The sequence below is a fragment of the Sclerotinia sclerotiorum genome, genomic scaffold, assembly GCF_000146945.2.
Source record: "Sclerotinia sclerotiorum 1980 UF-70 scaffold_20 genomic scaffold, whole genome shotgun sequence".
NCBI lineage: Eukaryota > Fungi > Ascomycota > Leotiomycetes > Helotiales > Sclerotiniaceae > Sclerotinia > Sclerotinia sclerotiorum.
The window spans coordinates 640,931-658,772 of record NW_001820816.1 but is presented as its reverse complement, the minus strand read 5'-3'; the positions used below and the strand labels follow the sequence as shown (position 1 = coordinate 658,772).

The following is a 17,842-nucleotide window of genomic DNA, read 5'->3' as shown; positions in this document are numbered from 1 at the left end:
CTTCACAGTAACTGCGCATTGGAAACATACATCGATATGTATGGAATAAGAAGCAGGATCATGGATCTCGCATTCTTTCTACACAATTCTGACTTTTTCGAGAAATATCATCAGCAGTTCGGGACCTCGTACATTGTTGCAGAAGTAGCCTATGGTTATAATGATAGGATATCTAATCTGGCATTTCATTACGCTGCTCTCACTCATCTGCACCCTTTTATCTAAGAAGTAACTTTACCTCATATTGAAATCAAGAACTTTGTCAGGGGGTGGGTGTGAGTTGTCCTATATATAACAACCATCTCTCTACTACCATCTCCCAACTCCTAACTCTTTCTAAAGAACCACACACAAAACTACATACGAATAAAATCCAATCCAAACCGGCAAATCCAAATAAAACCTAATCCTCCAAAACCAAAATCAAAATCAAAATCCTATATCCATCCAATATAAAAACAAAGCAAGACCTTACTAAAGCATTTTGGATTTTTGGATTCGGATAGGAGTGTCTTAGTATCTATAGGAGTACATTTATACGATTACACCTGTGATACTTCATAGTGAGGTGGGGTATGGATTTGATGTTGGGTATTGTGCTTGAGATTGAGCTTGGGGTTGAGATTAAGTTTGAGTTTGAGCTTGGGGTTGAGGTTGGAAGTTGGAAGTTTAGAGTTGGAGCTTGAAGGTTGGAAATTGGATGTTTGAATTTGATATTGAATTTACAAGTAAATAATTTACAAAGAAATTCAAATAAAAAACAAAGATCAAAGATTAAAATTTACAGTTTGAAAACTTCAAATCAAAAAGATTCTTACAAGGGGTAGATATTGTTCTAGAAAATAAAATAAAATAAAATAAAATAAAATAAAATAAAATAAAATAAAATAAAATAAAATAAAATAAAATAAAATAAAATAAAATAAAATAAAATAAAATAAAATAAAATAAAATAAAATAAAATAAAATAAAATAAAATAAAATAAAATAAAATAAAATAAAATAAAATAAAATAAAATAAAATAAAATAAAATAGTTAGAAAAGGAATTATTATATAAATAATCTTGATTAATTAGTGTGACGGAAATCCCTGCTTTCCTCCCACCCTTATTATATAAGAAACCTCAGGTACATTAACCATGTCCACACATGATACGATTACTCGATATTAGTATACGATTTAGGTGACCTGAGGATCAGATCCGGACAAGTACTAGGTATCAATGATTATCGGTAAAGTAAGATCATTGGAGGGATAAATATGACTTCTTTTTGCCTAGCCATTGCGGCTAGGCCATTCATTTGTGTATATATAGAGTAGCTATCCCCATCTACAGGTGCTCTTCACCTGTAGATTCTAAGTTAAATACAATTGCTGGTCTATAAACACCCTTTTGGTCACAATTAGAATGTGTTAAAGTGAATGGTTCCTGCGTAGCACGTGCACAGGGCACTAGTCCTATTAGGACTAGATTGAGAAGCTCTCTGTAGGAGAGCTTCGCACTTCCGTAGAACTTAGAAGAGTGATTAAACTACTAGACCAATATTACCTCAGTTCTGCCCTATCAGCTTCCCACTATTCCCTGTGTAAGGTCATTCCTTTTAACAGAATTGAAGAATTAATCTTAAAAAGTTGAATATTTTAAAATTGAAATAATTATTTATTTTATATTTTATTTTATATATTTTATTAGAATGAGATGAGTTAAAATGAGTTGAGTTAAGTGTTACGAGGTTTGCCGTCTAGATCACGTGGAAGTGCTCTAGGCTCTCGAGGTGGTTTATAACTAGGCGTCAAGCAGGGACTTAAGTAATGACAATGATGCAATTCGTGACTAATAGTAGAGTATACTAAATGATTGATCTTGATCTTGAGCACGAAGCTCTATACAAAGGGAATCCATCTTGATTATATAGACCTTCGTATTCCAACATTGGAGCGATGGAGCGAAGGAGCGAGATTCGAATCTCGCTCCCCAGCTCCCTCGCTCCCTCACAAGACTATTCATGTGATCCTATAACACGTGATAATAGTTATAATGTTGCAATGTAACATTAAGATAAAATGAGTTAAGATGAGATGAGTTAAATTATAAAAGAAAAAATAATGAAATATATATATATATAAATTTTTCTTTTAAAAATATAAATATAAATTGAATTAGTAACCCAAGCTAGAGGTGATTGATATCAATAAATAGTATTTTCATTTTTTAATTTATTAATTTATTGATTTATTACATTATCAAGTCAATCTATTAAACTATTAAACTATTATGCTAAAAGGAATGACATCACACAGGGAATAGTGGGAAGCTGATAGGGCAGAACTGAGGTAATATTGGTCTAGTAGGTTAATCTCTCTTCTAAGTTCTACGGAAGTGCGAAGCTCTCTGTAAGAGAGCTTCTCAATCTAGTCCTAACAGGACTAGTGCCCTGTGCACGTGCTACGCAGGAACCATTCACTTTAACATAATATTTTATTTTATTTATATAGAAAGAAAAAGAGAAAGATTAGTACCAATACAAATACCAAAACTACAACTACAACTTCAAGAACTTCCAAAAAAAAAAAAAAAAATAATAATAAAAAAATAGAAAAAGATAGAAAAAGATAGAACTCTATAGAACTCCATAGAAACTTCATTTTTTTTAAAAATCTAATTTTTTTAATTTTCTTTTTTGATATTCAAGTATATAATTTTCTTCCTTATATTACGAAATTGATTGAGTTTCTTGAATAGCTGAGTTAAGTCAATTCAAAACATAAAAAAGAAACATCATCATATTATAACATTAAATTCCCCCCCCCTCCCCTCCCCTCTGTTACGTAGTAACAGTCAACCTGTCCATATGAGCTTAGACCCCGTGGAAAAGCAAACCGATTCGCATACAATTTTGTATGGTAATCGGTTCGTAGAGTCTCCCCACCTTCAGCAAGCACAGACATATAGTCTGATCCAAGTCACGTGATGGACCCTGCATATTCAGGGATACGAATCGTAGGTCCATACGAATCGAAGGTCCACAAACTCTCAGGACCCAAGAGATCCAATGGAGGACGAAGGTCTATATAATCAGGATGGTTTCCTTTGTGTAGAGCTTCGTGCTCAAGATCAATCATTTAGTATACTCTACTATTAGTTACGAATTGCATATCATTATTGTCATTACTTAAGTCCCTGCTTGACGCCTAGTTATAAACCACCTCGAGAGCCTGGAGCACTTCCACGTGATCTAGACGGCAAACCTCGTAACACCCTCCCCTCCAAAAATCAAAAAACCCCCCAAAAAACCTACCCCACAACCCCCGCAAGCAAAATCATACAACCCAAATAAACACCCACACAAAGTAAACCCTCTCTTTTTTGAAAATCCCTCTCACCCATCTCAACCCTCTCACCCCCTCCACAACCCACAAAATCACCTCCACCTCCACCTCCACCCACCACCCCCCTCTGAACCAACAAACCCACAAACCCCCACCCCATCAAACAAACAAGCACCATCAATCTACCCCAAAACGACCGGATCGTTGCGAATATTACCATAGGAACTAGAATACCCAGTGCGATTGCTACTGGCAAGGTAGGGAAATCTTCTGGATGTGGATTTCCATTTCCATTTCCATTTCCATTCATATCCAAATTCAAATTCATACCGAGATGATTATCCGCTAAGCAAGATGCTGAATGAAGAGGTGAATCAATATGCGGGGGTGTACTCGCAGGAGTTTTTTCAACGGGATGATCTGCTTTACTACTATTATCTGATATTGAAGATGAAGGTATTGAATATCTTTGACGGATAGTGAGTTGATCATCTATTTGATGACGATGTTGACTTCTTGGACCTGAAGAATCTGATACCACGGAAATTAAATCATCTTCGACTTTTGGATCTAGGAATCTTGTTTCTATTTCGGTTATCGGACGAGCGGTTTGGAGATATTCTCGATAATGTGTAATATCTGATTGGGAGGCAGGAGGAAGTGATTGAAGAGAGTGAAAAGAGGTAAGAGTTTGATCTGGAAGAGGTTAGTATGGGGAAATATGCGGGGTATGTATGGGGAAAGGTAGGGATATAAAAAATAGCATGCTGACTGTATTGAGCTAATTTATAACCAATCCTTCCTAAAATATCCATTTTATGCCATTGCAAATCACCACCCATTTGTTCACTAGCTCTTCTCGATGCAGGAGTGACATCAATTCCTAAATTACCATTACCAGTATGTCGTAATCTTCTGGATTCTGTATCGGCTTTATCTAATCTTTGTAATTGTTCTTCCAATTCGCTTATTTCATCTTGAAGATGAAGGAGAAGACGATGGTTTAAAGCTTCGAATTTTCGATACATGGGTTTAATGCGATTTTCAACTACTGTATCAGAGCCGGAATGAGAAGATGTTGATAGACGAGATGCGAGAAGTTCATAACCTGTAATAGTAGGATCAATTTGAGAAGGAACATGTCTGGGTGGATGTGAACTTCGGGGTGTTTCGAGTTCAGAAGGAGAAAATGGATTACTTTCTGTGCGATGATGAGTATTTGGTGGTCCAAATGATGGAGCTGCTCCGTAATAATTTTGTCGTTGATTGGCGGCTGCCATTCGAGATGCTAATTTAATTGATGCATCTTTGGAATTTGTTGTAACTCGTAGATTTTCTCGACCATTAACACTTCTTTCTGGTGATGTACTCCTATCTGTGTCGACATCTGCTTCTGGGGCAGAGAAATCACCACTGTGAAGACTACTCGATACTGATGAAGGACCACTTGGATGATCTTCGGGAGTCTGTGGACGTGATACCGGAGTCGAGTCTTTATTTCCATGATTGAATAACCATTTAGATGAATGATCCTTTTCCTTTTCCTTTTCCTTTTCCTTTTCCTTTTCCTTTTCCTTTTCCTTTTCCTTTTCCTTTCCCTTCTCCTTCTCCTTTTCCTCATCCCTTCCTTTCTCTTCCCCCTCTTCATCAGAGTCTTGTTGCAAATATGCAAATACATCTGGAGGAGATGGTACAGCTGGTAATAAAGACTCTACCTTAGCTTCGGCCTCCTTTCCTGTAGATGATCGTTTCGTAATAGAAGCTTGAGTTACCGTCGAATTACTTCCACTTGAGCTACTAGAATTATTTGTAGCTGTGGTTAAAGAAGTTAAATTCGATATCATGGATGGTGATGTTAATTTTGCCCTTGAAGCAGCAAGAATCGATTTGTGATTAGGAATATTTTCTTCTTCATCCGAAGAACTTGATGATGACGATGATGAGCTTGTATCTCGGTTCAGTTGTACAGGCCTTTGACGAAGGCGTTGCCCCTCCATTTCATTTCCTTTTGAAGATGATCCACTTGCGCGCTTCACATTTGTATTCTTAGGTTTCGCTTTTGTTGCAGAATGTTTGCCACCACTTGGAGTAGATTTATGCATCTTTCTCGATCTGTCTCTTTCCCTACTAGTATTTGCTTTTGGAGGGGAAGAAGACATGGTAGAATTATGGATGGAGCGGTGTTGACGTTGAGTTATGCTAGACTTGCATTCCTGTTCGGTACCCCTTACATCGTTCCTTGATTCATTTTCGGAATCTTCGATTATTGATTCAACTGTTGGTACTTTGTATCTTGTAGACATATTTCTAAGTAAGAATCTATAAATTCCTCATATCAGTTTTGTATTATTATTCCGAGGTAAAAGAGAAAAAAAGCAAAAATCAATAATTTCATCATGAGGGGAAAGTTACAAATTTGACAGGGCTTACCTTGATTATTTAGGTAGCTATGGTGGTGTATGAATGTCCGATAATAAGTGATCAATGCCCGATGAAGATGAATGAATTGAATGAATTGATACAAATGGATTAAAATATTTAATAATAGTAAACATGATAATGAAGAAGAGATAAGGGGAAGAAAAGTAGAGAAGAGAGATGAGAAGAGAATAGATAAGAGGAGGAAAGAGAAGAGAAGAGAAGAGAAGAGAGGAATGAAGTATAAAATCCCAGAGGAATAATATAATGATGATAATGTGATTGTATGTAAATCAATTCCCAACTTTAGCTTATAAGACCAGAATGGTAGTAAACTGGCGCGCGCTCCGAATAAATTGGGTTATGAATGATCAATAAGTGAGGGAAGCTTGGATAAGGTAGTGCGCGTGTATGTCTTGAATGAGGAGTATTCAGGCGTATGATGTGAATGAGGGAAGAAAGTGTTTCAAATTATTCCAAAGGATGAAACCAACATTTGAGAAAGGAATGAATGATAGATAGATAGATATACTTAAGGTTACTAGTAACAAGTAGGTATCACATACAGGAGAGGGGCAATGAAGGATAAAAGGTCTGAGAATGTAAGATGTAAGATCTTATCAAGGACATGGAGATATTGAACAAGGGAATTAATACTTTATGATGATTTAAGAGGTTCCCGTGAGTGGTTGAATTGGGTAAATATGATGATCTTGTTTGAGAATCCCATAAGAAGTCGGATTATATATTGTTGGATGACTTTATTTGTGTAAGGGTATCGGTTGATTGTATTCATATTCAGTGTGGATGGGAGGGATGAATGATGGAATTGATAATGATTGGCTTGATCACACTCCTTGATGAGCTCACCAGCTGGCTGATAATGTTTCTGTAATTATTTGGAATTAGGGAAGAGTGAGGTTGATTGTACAAGAGTTTATGAGTTTTATTATAAGATCTAATCTATCTAGTTAAAGCTCAAGAAGTATATACTTAATACACGATGATGTATGCTTGTAAGGTAAGCAGGTAGTAAGTAGTTTATAGCTAGGAAGGTAGCTACTAGCTATACAAGACTAGCATCCAGTCTGCCTCCACGGCAGTGGCCCCCGGAGGGCCAGCGGAGCGTCATCTACTTATTATTATTATTCCTATTCTTATAAATAATATGAATTTATTTAATTATAACATGATTATACTTCAAAACAAAAGATAAAAAAAAAACTAAAACATTAAGTCATCCCGTCGATTGGTCGAATTAATGAGTGCGGGATCACCCTTTAGTCCAAAATATGTGTGTGATGCAATGAAGCTGAATGGAATTGGGTACCAACATCAAACGTAACAGTAAATAAAGTAAGCATGATGAATGAGGCTATTGATATTGAGGATTTTACTTCATGTAGGTACCATTTTTCAATTCACAAATAATAAGAGGGGAATTGATGAAGAGGATGAGGCTATCAGAGAATTACTTTCTTTCCATTACACAAGATGGAATATTCTATGAGACGTGCTTTATTTTTACTTGATACCAAAATAATTAATTTTTATTTTCAATTATCAATTTCGTCTCTTCTATCTCTGTATAACCAACACTTCAACACATACGACCATGAGTTATCAATATCTTACATCTTACCCTACGCCTTACGGGAAATCATAACATCTAGAGTCATAGCCACCAAGTGATCCAATCTTTCCCCCTCAAATCGGATGTTCGATTAAATCCAAAATATCTTATTACATGCATGAGACGAAATTCTGCCCGACCGACCCCTCATCAAAATTTCACAAGATCTTACAATACCTCTCTCTCTATTCACACGATTCTTTACTTCAAAGACCAATTGGAATTATCTCACCTCATTTAGAGGTTTCATTAGTCCGATGACTCGATTTTCTCCTCTCGTTCTTCGAAGATATTTGCTTGGGGGTCAAATTAATTCAACAGGTTGTCTTCGTCATAAAGTTATTGGTGCTAATAAATTATCATCCATCTACGCCGCAAGATCTCGGGCAATACAAGAATTACATACAAACACCGAATCGGCATCTTCTTCTTCCTCCTCCTCCTCCTCCTCCTCCTCCTCCTCCTCCTCCACGAATCACAGCATTCAAAATTCATTCAAAGCAGCGCGCAAACAATTGAAAGATGAGGGAACAGGACGAAATACAGAAAAGTTACAAAGTCTTGACGAATGGAGTTAACAGTGGGAATTGAAATACATGCACAATTAAATACCGAACGAAAACTTTTCTCCTACGCTACCTCCACGATTAACGATATGCCCAATACACATGTCGCATATTTCGATGTAGCTCTACCGGGCTCTATGCCCATATTTCAAAAGGAAACTCTTATCCCTGCTATTCGAGGAGCTTTGGCTTTGAATTGTCATATTCAACGAAAGAGTCGATTTGATCGCAAACATTACTTTCATTGGGATCAACCTGCGGGGTATCAAATTACTCAATACTATGAACCTTTTGCGAAAGATGGTTATATTACATTATATGAGCATGATGGAATTGCAAAGGAAGATGGGAAAGAAATACACATAGGTATTAAGCAAGTACAAATGGAACAGGATACCGCCAAAACAATTTCTCAACCGGGGGATATACATTTGTTGGATTTCAATCGGGTAGGGTTGCCTTTGATTGAAATTATTTCTTTACCGCAGATACATCATCCAAGTACTGCAGCTGCTTTTGTTCGAAAGGTACAATTGTTGTTAAACTCGGTTGATGCTTGTGTGTTGGGTATGCAATCTGGTGGATTAAGAGCAGATGTGAATGTATCTGTGAGAAGAAGAACAGAAGAAGGAAGTAATGAATATGCAGGAGTTCAAGGACTTGGACAAAGAACCGAGATAAAAAATTTGAGTAGTTTCAAATCTATTGAAGATGCTATTATAGCCGAAAGAGATAGACAAATTTTAGTTCTTGAAGCAGGAGGAGTTATCGAAGGGGAAACTAGAGGATACGCCATTGGAAGTACAGAGACACGAAGACTTCGAGGAAAAGAAGGTGAAGTGGATTATAGATACATGCCAGATCCAGATCTCGCCCCTATTATTATCGACGAAAAACTTACACAACATCTTGGTGCTACACTCGGCATCTTACCCGATGAAGAATTGGGAATCCTAGAATTCGGATTCCGGTTATCGCGATAAACGATGGCTCTTGATTTAGTGTCTTTGAATAATAGAAGGACGCGTCCGTCATATCTTCGTAACGTAGCCGATGTTTCAAAATTATCGAATCCCGCTGAACCCGCAAACGAAATTGGGAAAATGCGCAACTAACTGGGTTTTACATGAGATGGGGGCTTTGATCTCAGATTACACGGAGGAGGAAAATCCTTTGAATTTCTCAAATCTGGGAGCTTGCTTAATTCCACATGAGGAAATGGGGATATCTGATACATTATCTTAATCAAGATAAAATTACAGGAAAAACGGCGAAGAAAGTCTTGAGGATTTTGTTTATGAATGCGCAAGCGGGTACAGAGAATGGAAATGAAAATGGGAATGAAAGTGGAAAAAGATAATAGAAAATGAAACGTGGTGGCTGAGGAAAATGGAAGTAAAAGAATATGAGGAGTTGGCAAAGAGGATTTGTAAAGAGGAGATGGATACTGTGAGGGAGATTTTGGGGGGAAGTTTGGGGAAGATTATTTTTTTGTTGCGGAGGATGATGAGGGGGGATAGAGAGGGGAGGGTTCAGCCGGTTAGGGCGAGGGAGGTGCTTGGGGGGGTGGTGGAGGGGTTTAGAGGGGGGGTTTGAGCGGGTTGCTGATGAGGAAGGGGGTGAAGGATGGGATGGATTGAGGAAGGATGGGATGGGAATGATGAGTGTAGAATTAAAGAATAAAAGAATAATAAATATAAATATAGATATAAAATGATTACAAAATATAAAAATAATATCATATCATCTCCTTATTCCTAACCTGTTACGTAGTAACAGTCAACCTGTCCATATGAGCTCAGACCCCGTGGAAAAGCAAACCGATTCACATACAAAATTGTATGGTAATCGGTTCGTAGAGTCTCCCCACCTTCAGCAAGCACAGACATATAGTCTGATCCAAGTCACGTGATGTACCCTGCATATTCAGGGATACGAATCGTAGGTCCACAAACTCTCAGGATCCAAGAGATCCAATGGAGGACGAAGGTCTATGTAAGCAGGATGGTTTCCTTTGTGTAGAGCTTCGTGCTCAAGATCAATCATTTAGTATACTCTACTATTAGTTACGAATTGCATATCATCATTGTCATTACTTAAGTCCCTGCTTGACGCCTAGTTATAAACCACTTCGAGAGCCTAGAGCACTTCCACGTGATCTAGACGGCAAACCTCGTAACATTACATTAATATCTCAAATTCTTAATATCTCAATATCTTAAATTTCTCAAAATTATCATTTTACTCCCCCCCTACCCCCTACCCCCTACTATATTCCTTATCTTTTAATTATCAGTACTACCACTGCAACCACCAAAGTTATCACAGGTATCACAATCATCACCATCAAAAACCTCATTTCCCATTCTTTAGGATATAACTCAATTTCTTCCTCCTTCCTCATATATTTTCATCTCTTCTCTGCCCTCATAGATCCATCTCCCACAAGATGGAAGATGGATTAAAAAAAGAAAAAAAAAAGATATAAGCTCGTAAAAGCGCAATCAATGTATAAAAGCATCTAAAACCACTCCACACCACACCAATCCATTCCACCCATCCATCCTAGCAGATCCCAAAGTCAAAGTTCAAAATATATCCCATGACACCACGCCACTGCGCCACCAGATCCTCAACTCCCATGACCTATCAACCTAATATACGCCTGCACCAACAATGCCAGAGATCCCAGTCAAATCAAGTCAAGTCAAATCAAATCACCTGACTTCATCCAGCCAACTTAAAAACGCGCTAGCAAAATTTTGCTATGCAGAAAATAAAACTAATGATTATCCATCCTAAAAAGAAAGATCATCACCATATCGTTCAATTTGTTCATTCATTATTTCCCTTTCTCCTCTCTCGACAGAGTTTTCCTCATTTCGAAGAGCTCCTTTGACCATGGAATTTGTTGAACTCGTCGAACTCCTCCCTGATCCTTCCCTACCCTCTTCAATATTTGTAATTCCAGTAACACCCCCCTCGTTAAATCCCAAACTTCTGGCATGAACTGGTTGACTCTCCATTGTTGTTCTTCCACCTAAAGATGCCGGAACGGCTGTACCACTTCCCATTACTCCTCCATTACTAATTCCTCCCACACCTATATTTCCATATCCAATACTTCCTTTTCCACCACCACCCCCACCACCCGCACTTCCCTGACTTGCCGTACCTATACTCCCTACACTTTCTGCACTATCACCCGAATGCGATTTTTTCAATACTTTCCGAGGCCTTGAATCATTAATCTCGTCCTTCATATTTCCAGGATTGATATTCAAATTCGGATTTGAAGATTGTGTTTTTTGCGATAATTCATTCTGTAAAGGACTTGAATGAATCGGTGAATTGGAGGTTTTGCTCGACGCATCATCTCTACTACGTTTAGAAGTGCGCGAAGATATGCGACCTTGCTGAACATTTAGAAGATATGAAATTAGTGTCGTGTGCCGTATAATTAACGCGATGGGATTGATAAGAACACAAACTAAAGAACAATTGTAGGGTGAACAAGGGCGAAAAGCAGCCATGTGCTTAAATGTATTTCTCGCATGGCGAAGAGCGGATAAGCGAAAAGGCACCTTGACCCGCCATTGATTTTGAAATTATCCACTGAGAACTTTCGAATATCTTTTTCCCGATGAGAATTATAGAACAATCGTGAATTGAAGCGGGGATTTTCAACAAACTCAATTTCAAGGTGTAGAGGATGATGAATGATCAATAACTTGACCAGCCGTAAGTGCGGTTTCAGAACCATCGCGACTTACCGATTTCGCATATCTTAATCCACAGCTATTACACAAATCTCGATTTCCGCTCGGTCCTCTTCTCCATTCCGGTGTGCTTTTGGTATGACAATTGGCACAATCTCGTTGGACGTTACCAGGTAACTTTCTTCGCTTTCGTTTCTTCTTCGCATTTATTAACATCGCCAATTCTTCCCCAAGTGTTCGATTATTCTTTTCCATCTGTCGAAGTTCATACTGCCAACTTGTACAACGTGTTGTCTTTAATTCCTCAAAGATGTTATCCTCAGATGCCAATGCTTCATCTTGAGATCCAATTGGAAGTCCACATCCGCCTGGTTGCGTAACAGGTGCAATTGTATTAATAGGACCTGGTGTCATTGCTTCGTTAAACGGACTAGGTTGTGGCCGAGTCAAACTATTGCTTGGTGTTCCTTCAGGAGTTTGAATATCTGATTTATTCACAGGGCTCATGACCATTGTGTTCGCACCAGTGAGAGTACTGCCATTGGTTCCAGGAGTTGTAGCAGCATTTCGAGGCGTACTTTTAACCAATCGAGTCTGGGCGACGAGGAATGTAGGTTTCTGCCCTTCTGATGCATCTCCAGGGTATAATGTCGTTTCAGCTTGCAAAACAACACCACGTTTATTGAAAATCTCATGTCGATATTTGACAATCTTTCCAGTTCTTGCTTTCTCTAGTGCTCGACCGAATGCAATCTTAGAATCAGTACGCATCAAGGCTTGAATGCTTGTACCGACAAGATCATCTGGAGTTCGATCTAACAGAGATCTGACATTTGACGCAACGTATAGAAACATGCCTGATGTCGACAACTTGGAATATAATTGATTCTCACCAAGACCTTCGTTTCGATTCAAGTCGCTTCTAGCCAATGCATATACCGGCCTTTCTCTACCAACCATGATGATGCATTTTCGACCTTTGCCTTGCTCGACACATAGAGAACCATGACTTTCAAACCATGTATAGCCACTATTCTTTCGACGAACGCGGAACACCACATTGACTGGACTTCCTTGTGATGTTTCTTTCAATTCTCGAGTGACAGGAACTATATCACTAGGATGACAAATTGAGGAGAGTGCAGTCCCTATCAACTCGGACGAATCATATTCCAGGACTTGACGACATGATGGTGAAAGGTACATGAATAGGCCTTTCAAAGAAAGGACATGAATAACATCATCACTATTCTCCAAAAGTACCTTCTCCCACATCCTCTTGGTAAGTTCTGGATCGCTACCATTATCATATGATGCTAATACTGAACTAACATCATCACGACTAATCGTTTGACCGGCATCTGGTAGACGAGTATGTGGCTGAGGTGGATGCCATTGATATCTTGGTAATGTGCCTTGTTTGTAATTCATTGTGTAGTTCCCAGCGGTAGTTTTTTCATTGACACTGTTTGGGTTTGCGACCACATCAACCTGAAATCCGACCACCAAAGAAAGAGTAGGGTCGTCATCACTTGCAGGAATTGGAATCATCGTTAAGAGATTCATAAATGGTTGCCCTCCTTTTCGATAGTTAATAATGGCCTGTTGAGTTTCCGTTCTCGTATCTATGGCTTTCTTAAGTTCATAGACCTTATCATTCTCCGTGTCTAACCTACGTTCACCAGCTTGAATTTTTCCTTCTGGTGATTGAAGGAATCGACAATTTCTTCCAAGTACTTCATGTCTTGAATATCCGGTAAGATTCTCAAAAACATCAGAAACATATATTATGGGACAATCCGGTTCTCTTAAATCGCAGACAACAAATGCACATGATAAATCGACGGCACCTATATTAATGACTTTATTTGGTCTGGACACCACTCTCATTAATGCTCCAAGCATATCAAACCCAGTGCTGGAATATATTCCCGTAGCATCTTGCCTGGGCGGGGAAGCAGGGACGATGGCTGTGGAGGTTGGTAAAGATGATAAGGTCGCAGGAATCAGAGCTGTACTTGACGTTCGAGACAAGATATTTTGAGGTGCATTTGAAGTAGATGGAGAGTTGTAATCAACATTTTGAGGCATACCAATATTGTTTGGTGATTGGACCATGATACCAGATGACGACGCCATCGCTTCGTTGTTATCATCATCCAAGTTCCTTATTCTCATATTATCAGGACCCCTCATAAACATCTCCGATGTTACAGAATCCATAGGATCATTTCCGTATACCGTAGGGGAATAGTTGTGATTCGAGTACATGCCCATGGGTGAGTCTTGAGACATACCGTCCATCCCTATGGAAGCATAACTCATCATCCCAGGCATCATATCTCCTGTGAAAGGTGGATAACCCATACTTGTATCCATAGCCATCATATTTGGTTGCACAGAGTTCGTATACTGCGATTGTGGCATTGTCATATTCATTCCAGCTCCCATACCCTGGTAAACCATACTCAAATCCAATTCCCCCGTCGATTGTCGTCGTAACATTGGATTTTCGGGACCTGATGTCGGGGTACCGAACTGAAAACCATCCATACTTGAATCAATATTACCATATTCTAACATGGAAGATCTGCGATCATGATCTGGCGCAAAGGTCTGTGAGTAACTCTGCCGCCGTTGTAACTCGTTGTTATTCTGCATAATGATATCGTCCAAGCTATCGCCACCGCTCATCATGTCATTCATGCCCATAGAATTGGCATTATTATGGGCGGAAGATTGCTGTTGCTGCTGTTGATGATGTTGCTGCTGCTGATGCTGATGCTGCTGAAGAGGTTGTGTCATGCTCAAAGACCTAGAATGCGCCCTCCTCCGAGCAACCTGCCGTTGCAGGTCCTCCTGGGTCATCTGCGGATTAAAAAAATTGCTCATAATGGCGACATCTGCACTTTTATTATCGTGGTTGTGTTGAGTGAAGCGAATAAGACTCGAATGTCGAAGGCAAATCGGACTCGCTGTGAATATTGAATGCTCCGTCGACTTCCCGTAAAATCTCCTCCTCAGTCAATCAAGTTCACAAACCCTCTACTCCTCAAAGAGTTGTTAAAAAGCAAACTCAAAGCTCGTATATATTTGTCGTATGCCCTATTCCCTTGTCAATCAAGTATGCGCCTTGTCGCTTGCCATAATCTTTTCTAGATCGCAGTGGATAGTCGCAGTGGATAGTCGCAGAGGATAGTCGCAGAGTATATATCAAGTCGCAACGTCAAGTCGCAAAATCCACCAGGCCTTCTCCGAAGACAGTCTCTCCGTCGGAAGATTCTTGATCGTATTTCGTGAAGCTTGTGTACTTTGTGCAATTGAAATTGTCTTTCGTTCCGAAAATCTGCGGGGGACCTTACGGCAAGGCAAAGAATGGGTTGATGAGTGGATCGGGATTGAAAGTACCGGTACTTTGGGAATTTATGGATATTGTACTCGACAATTGTGGGTTGATGATTGAATTTTACAAGTGGGAACTATCTTCAATATATGTACTGAGAGTATATAATATTGGAGAATATCTTTATCGAGGTTGTGTATCAGAAAAGGAAAGGTTGTTTGGCGGTGGAAAGTCAAGGCGATCAATAATGTGAAATCAATAATGAATTGATATGAAATTGTGATAACGTGGTTTATCATCGAGTGGCCCATATCATCGAGTGGCCCACTTTCACCTCAATTTACACTTTCAAACCCATATTATTCAACAACAATTGAATCAATTGATTGAAACTATTAAGAATCTAATAATCTAGGATCTATTACATTATTTTGACAGGTTCTTGCATTATGTCCTGTCTTTCCGCATTTACTACAACATCGATTAGAAGATGCTTCCCCATTAGAATTCCCCCCTTTTTGACGCTCATCGCGTTGAATCTGAATATCAACCTCTTGCTGAGATAATATATCAAGAGCCTCTTGTCCAGTGAGCACTCCTCCTTGACGTAATTGGGTTTTTTTCGCGCGTCGACGCTTGCTTAATGCTTCATTTGCTGTCCGAAGTGTACGAATCTCTGTATTTAAAAGTGTGTTTTCATGAGCTAATCTCTCTGTACCCTTAGCTAGAGCTAGTACAGTCTCGAATATAGGTGTAGGAGAGCTTGCTTGATGACGAGTTATTCGAGATTTAACTAATGTTGATTGAGAAAGAGCTTCAGTTGGGTTGCGAGGGGTTTGAGAGATCCATTGATCTAGGTCGAAAGAGGGGGGGGTAGGTGTGCGAATTCGAATATCTAATTTCGAGAGTACAGCTTCAGGATTAAATGGGATTAAACCTGTTCCTCGGAATCCTGATTTCATATTCTGAGAAGTGATTGATTCCTCGTATACAGCTTTAAAAGCTATAAAGAATTCAATCTTCGAAATATGATTGATATGTGCCTTGATAAATCCATCAATTTGACCACCATATGAACGTTTTAGATTGCTAAAACAGCCAACATCAAGTGGTTGAGTTAAATGACTTGAATGCGGTGGTAAACGTAAACATATAATATCGTTCTCTTTGCAGTATGCTTGAAAAGCTACTGATTCGTGGCTTTCATGCCCATCCAGTACCAACATTCGATATTTGCCCTTTCTTCGATTCTTAGTATGCTTGTCGAAGTGTTTCAACCATTCTAAACCCGTCTCATTATTCGTCCACCCATTAGATGTAGGTTTAATAGCCCATTCCGCAGGAAGATTCGTTTCGGTGTACCAATTGGAGAGATGAACTTGTCCTTGAACTACTAGAAATGGGGGAATAGTTTCACCCTCTCCATTTCCGCATATTATTGCTGTAGCCCATTCTCGATTGCCTGGCTGTACTGTCTTGCTTCTGCCATTTCGTTCAGCACTAGTTACTACCATTGCTGCACATATAATCCCCATCATAAAGCCTGTTTCGTCGAAATTGTAGAAATCTCCGTCCAAAATGCCGTATTTCGCTCGCATATTCGCAACTAGTCGAAACCACTCTTCAAGAAGCTTAGGATCCTCACAGAGAGCTCTTTGAAAGTCATAAACACGACTAAAACGCGTCTTTAATTCGATTCGACGCTTTACGAATCGATGCGCCCAGAGCTTCCCAACGCGTTTCGCACCCCTCGATTCGAGAATATCATTCGCCATATCTTCCACATTCTTTAGTTTAGGTGGAAATCCTCTTAAATCCATATCGAGTATATATTGAACAATCACCTCTTCTTCTAATTCTGTAATCTTATGACGATTCGCTCGAGTTTCTGTACGAAGAGGTAAACCTTCCATTCTATGTCGAAGAGTCGTACGAGGAATATTATAGAGCATAGCAGCCTTTCGAATGCTTAATTTTTTATCTTTATGAATAACTTCGATAGCAAGGAGTATACGAGCTTCTTGATTATTCGAATTCATTATAGGTTGTTGATAAAACGCGTGTTGAAAGAGACAGGTGTAAATTGAGGTGAAAGTGGGCCACTCGATGATATGGGCCACTCGATGATAAACCACGTTAATGCAAGTAGAATTTAGAAGGTAATCGGTAAATTTGAAAGTACTGGTAGAGTCGGTGGTCGGAAATGGGAAACTTAAAATATTGATTACCTAACCAGTATAATGAATGTACTGAGTACCCACTCAATACACTTAAATGATCTTCAAAATTATATTAACAAAAGGTATCATCGTAAATCACATATTCCCAATTGAGGGGGTAGGCGTATTATAAATAGTATCTTTAATATATAATTATCTCGAAGCGTTCATTCTCACTCACTCACTCACAAATATAATCCCAATCGCAAGATCTACCCAGATGATGCACTTAATTCCCGAAGATATCTCGTACGAGTATCTCCTACAAACTATTTCCCACAAGTATTTCCGTATTTCGCATCACAAATCCCCAATGATTGCTTTTTCCTAATAATGAGGCTTGACAAGGCTTAATAACACATCAAATACACAGAGCATGTATTTAAGAATGTCATTCCGACATATGCATAGTCACACACACAAACCATGTAAAAAAAAATAAAAAAATAAAATAAAATCAATACTCATAATAAAAGCACTCGCTTCTCCATCTCCATCACCACTCCATGCTCCTTCATCACAGCTTTAATATTACTAGGTACCCAGCCCTCTAAACTTTTTACTCCACACTCTATACACATACTATCTTTATCCCTCCTTACCCTAAATCAC

General features: G+C 38.9%; 6 protein-coding genes across 6 annotated transcripts; 2 read left to right on the top strand and 4 right to left on the bottom strand.

Moving 5' to 3' along the window:
• Positions 1-2,966: 2,966 nt before the first annotated feature.
• On the bottom strand, positions 2,967-5,635 carry SS1G_11957 (hypothetical protein; the record flags this gene model as incomplete). The annotated part of the gene is made up of 3 exons (XM_001586878.1): positions 2,967-3,070; positions 3,330-4,028; positions 4,105-5,635. The coding sequence occupies 3 exons, from the start codon at positions 5,633-5,635 to the stop codon at positions 2,967-2,969; spliced, it is 2,334 nt and encodes a 777-aa protein (XP_001586928.1).
• A 2,403-nt stretch (positions 5,636-8,038) lies between these two features.
• SS1G_11956 (hypothetical protein) lies at positions 8,039-8,932 on the top strand (the record flags this gene model as incomplete). The annotated part of the gene is made up of 1 exon (XM_001586877.1): positions 8,039-8,932. The coding sequence occupies one exon, from the start codon at positions 8,039-8,041 to the stop codon at positions 8,930-8,932; it is 894 nt and encodes a 297-aa protein (XP_001586927.1).
• A 406-nt stretch (positions 8,933-9,338) lies between these two features.
• Positions 9,339-9,545, top strand: SS1G_11955 (hypothetical protein; the record flags this gene model as incomplete). The annotated part of the gene is made up of 1 exon (XM_001586876.1): positions 9,339-9,545. One exon carries the CDS (start codon positions 9,339-9,341, stop codon positions 9,543-9,545), a length of 207 nt encoding a protein of 68 aa, XP_001586926.1.
• Positions 9,546-10,747: 1,202 nt separating this feature from the next.
• Positions 10,748-11,212, bottom strand: SS1G_11954 (predicted protein; the record flags this gene model as incomplete). The annotated part of the gene is made up of 1 exon (XM_001586875.1): positions 10,748-11,212. The coding sequence occupies one exon, from the start codon at positions 11,210-11,212 to the stop codon at positions 10,748-10,750; it is 465 nt and encodes a 154-aa protein (XP_001586925.1).
• Positions 11,213-11,647: 435 nt separating this feature from the next.
• Positions 11,648-14,473, bottom strand: SS1G_11953 (hypothetical protein; the record flags this gene model as incomplete). Its single annotated transcript, XM_001586874.1, has 1 exon — positions 11,648-14,473. The coding sequence occupies one exon, from the start codon at positions 14,471-14,473 to the stop codon at positions 11,648-11,650; it is 2,826 nt and encodes a 941-aa protein (XP_001586924.1).
• A 933-nt stretch (positions 14,474-15,406) lies between these two features.
• SS1G_11952 (hypothetical protein) lies at positions 15,407-17,050 on the bottom strand (the record flags this gene model as incomplete). Its single annotated transcript, XM_001586873.1, has 1 exon — positions 15,407-17,050. One exon carries the CDS (start codon positions 17,048-17,050, stop codon positions 15,407-15,409), a length of 1,644 nt encoding a protein of 547 aa, XP_001586923.1.
• Between the last annotated feature and the right edge of the window lie 792 nt (positions 17,051-17,842).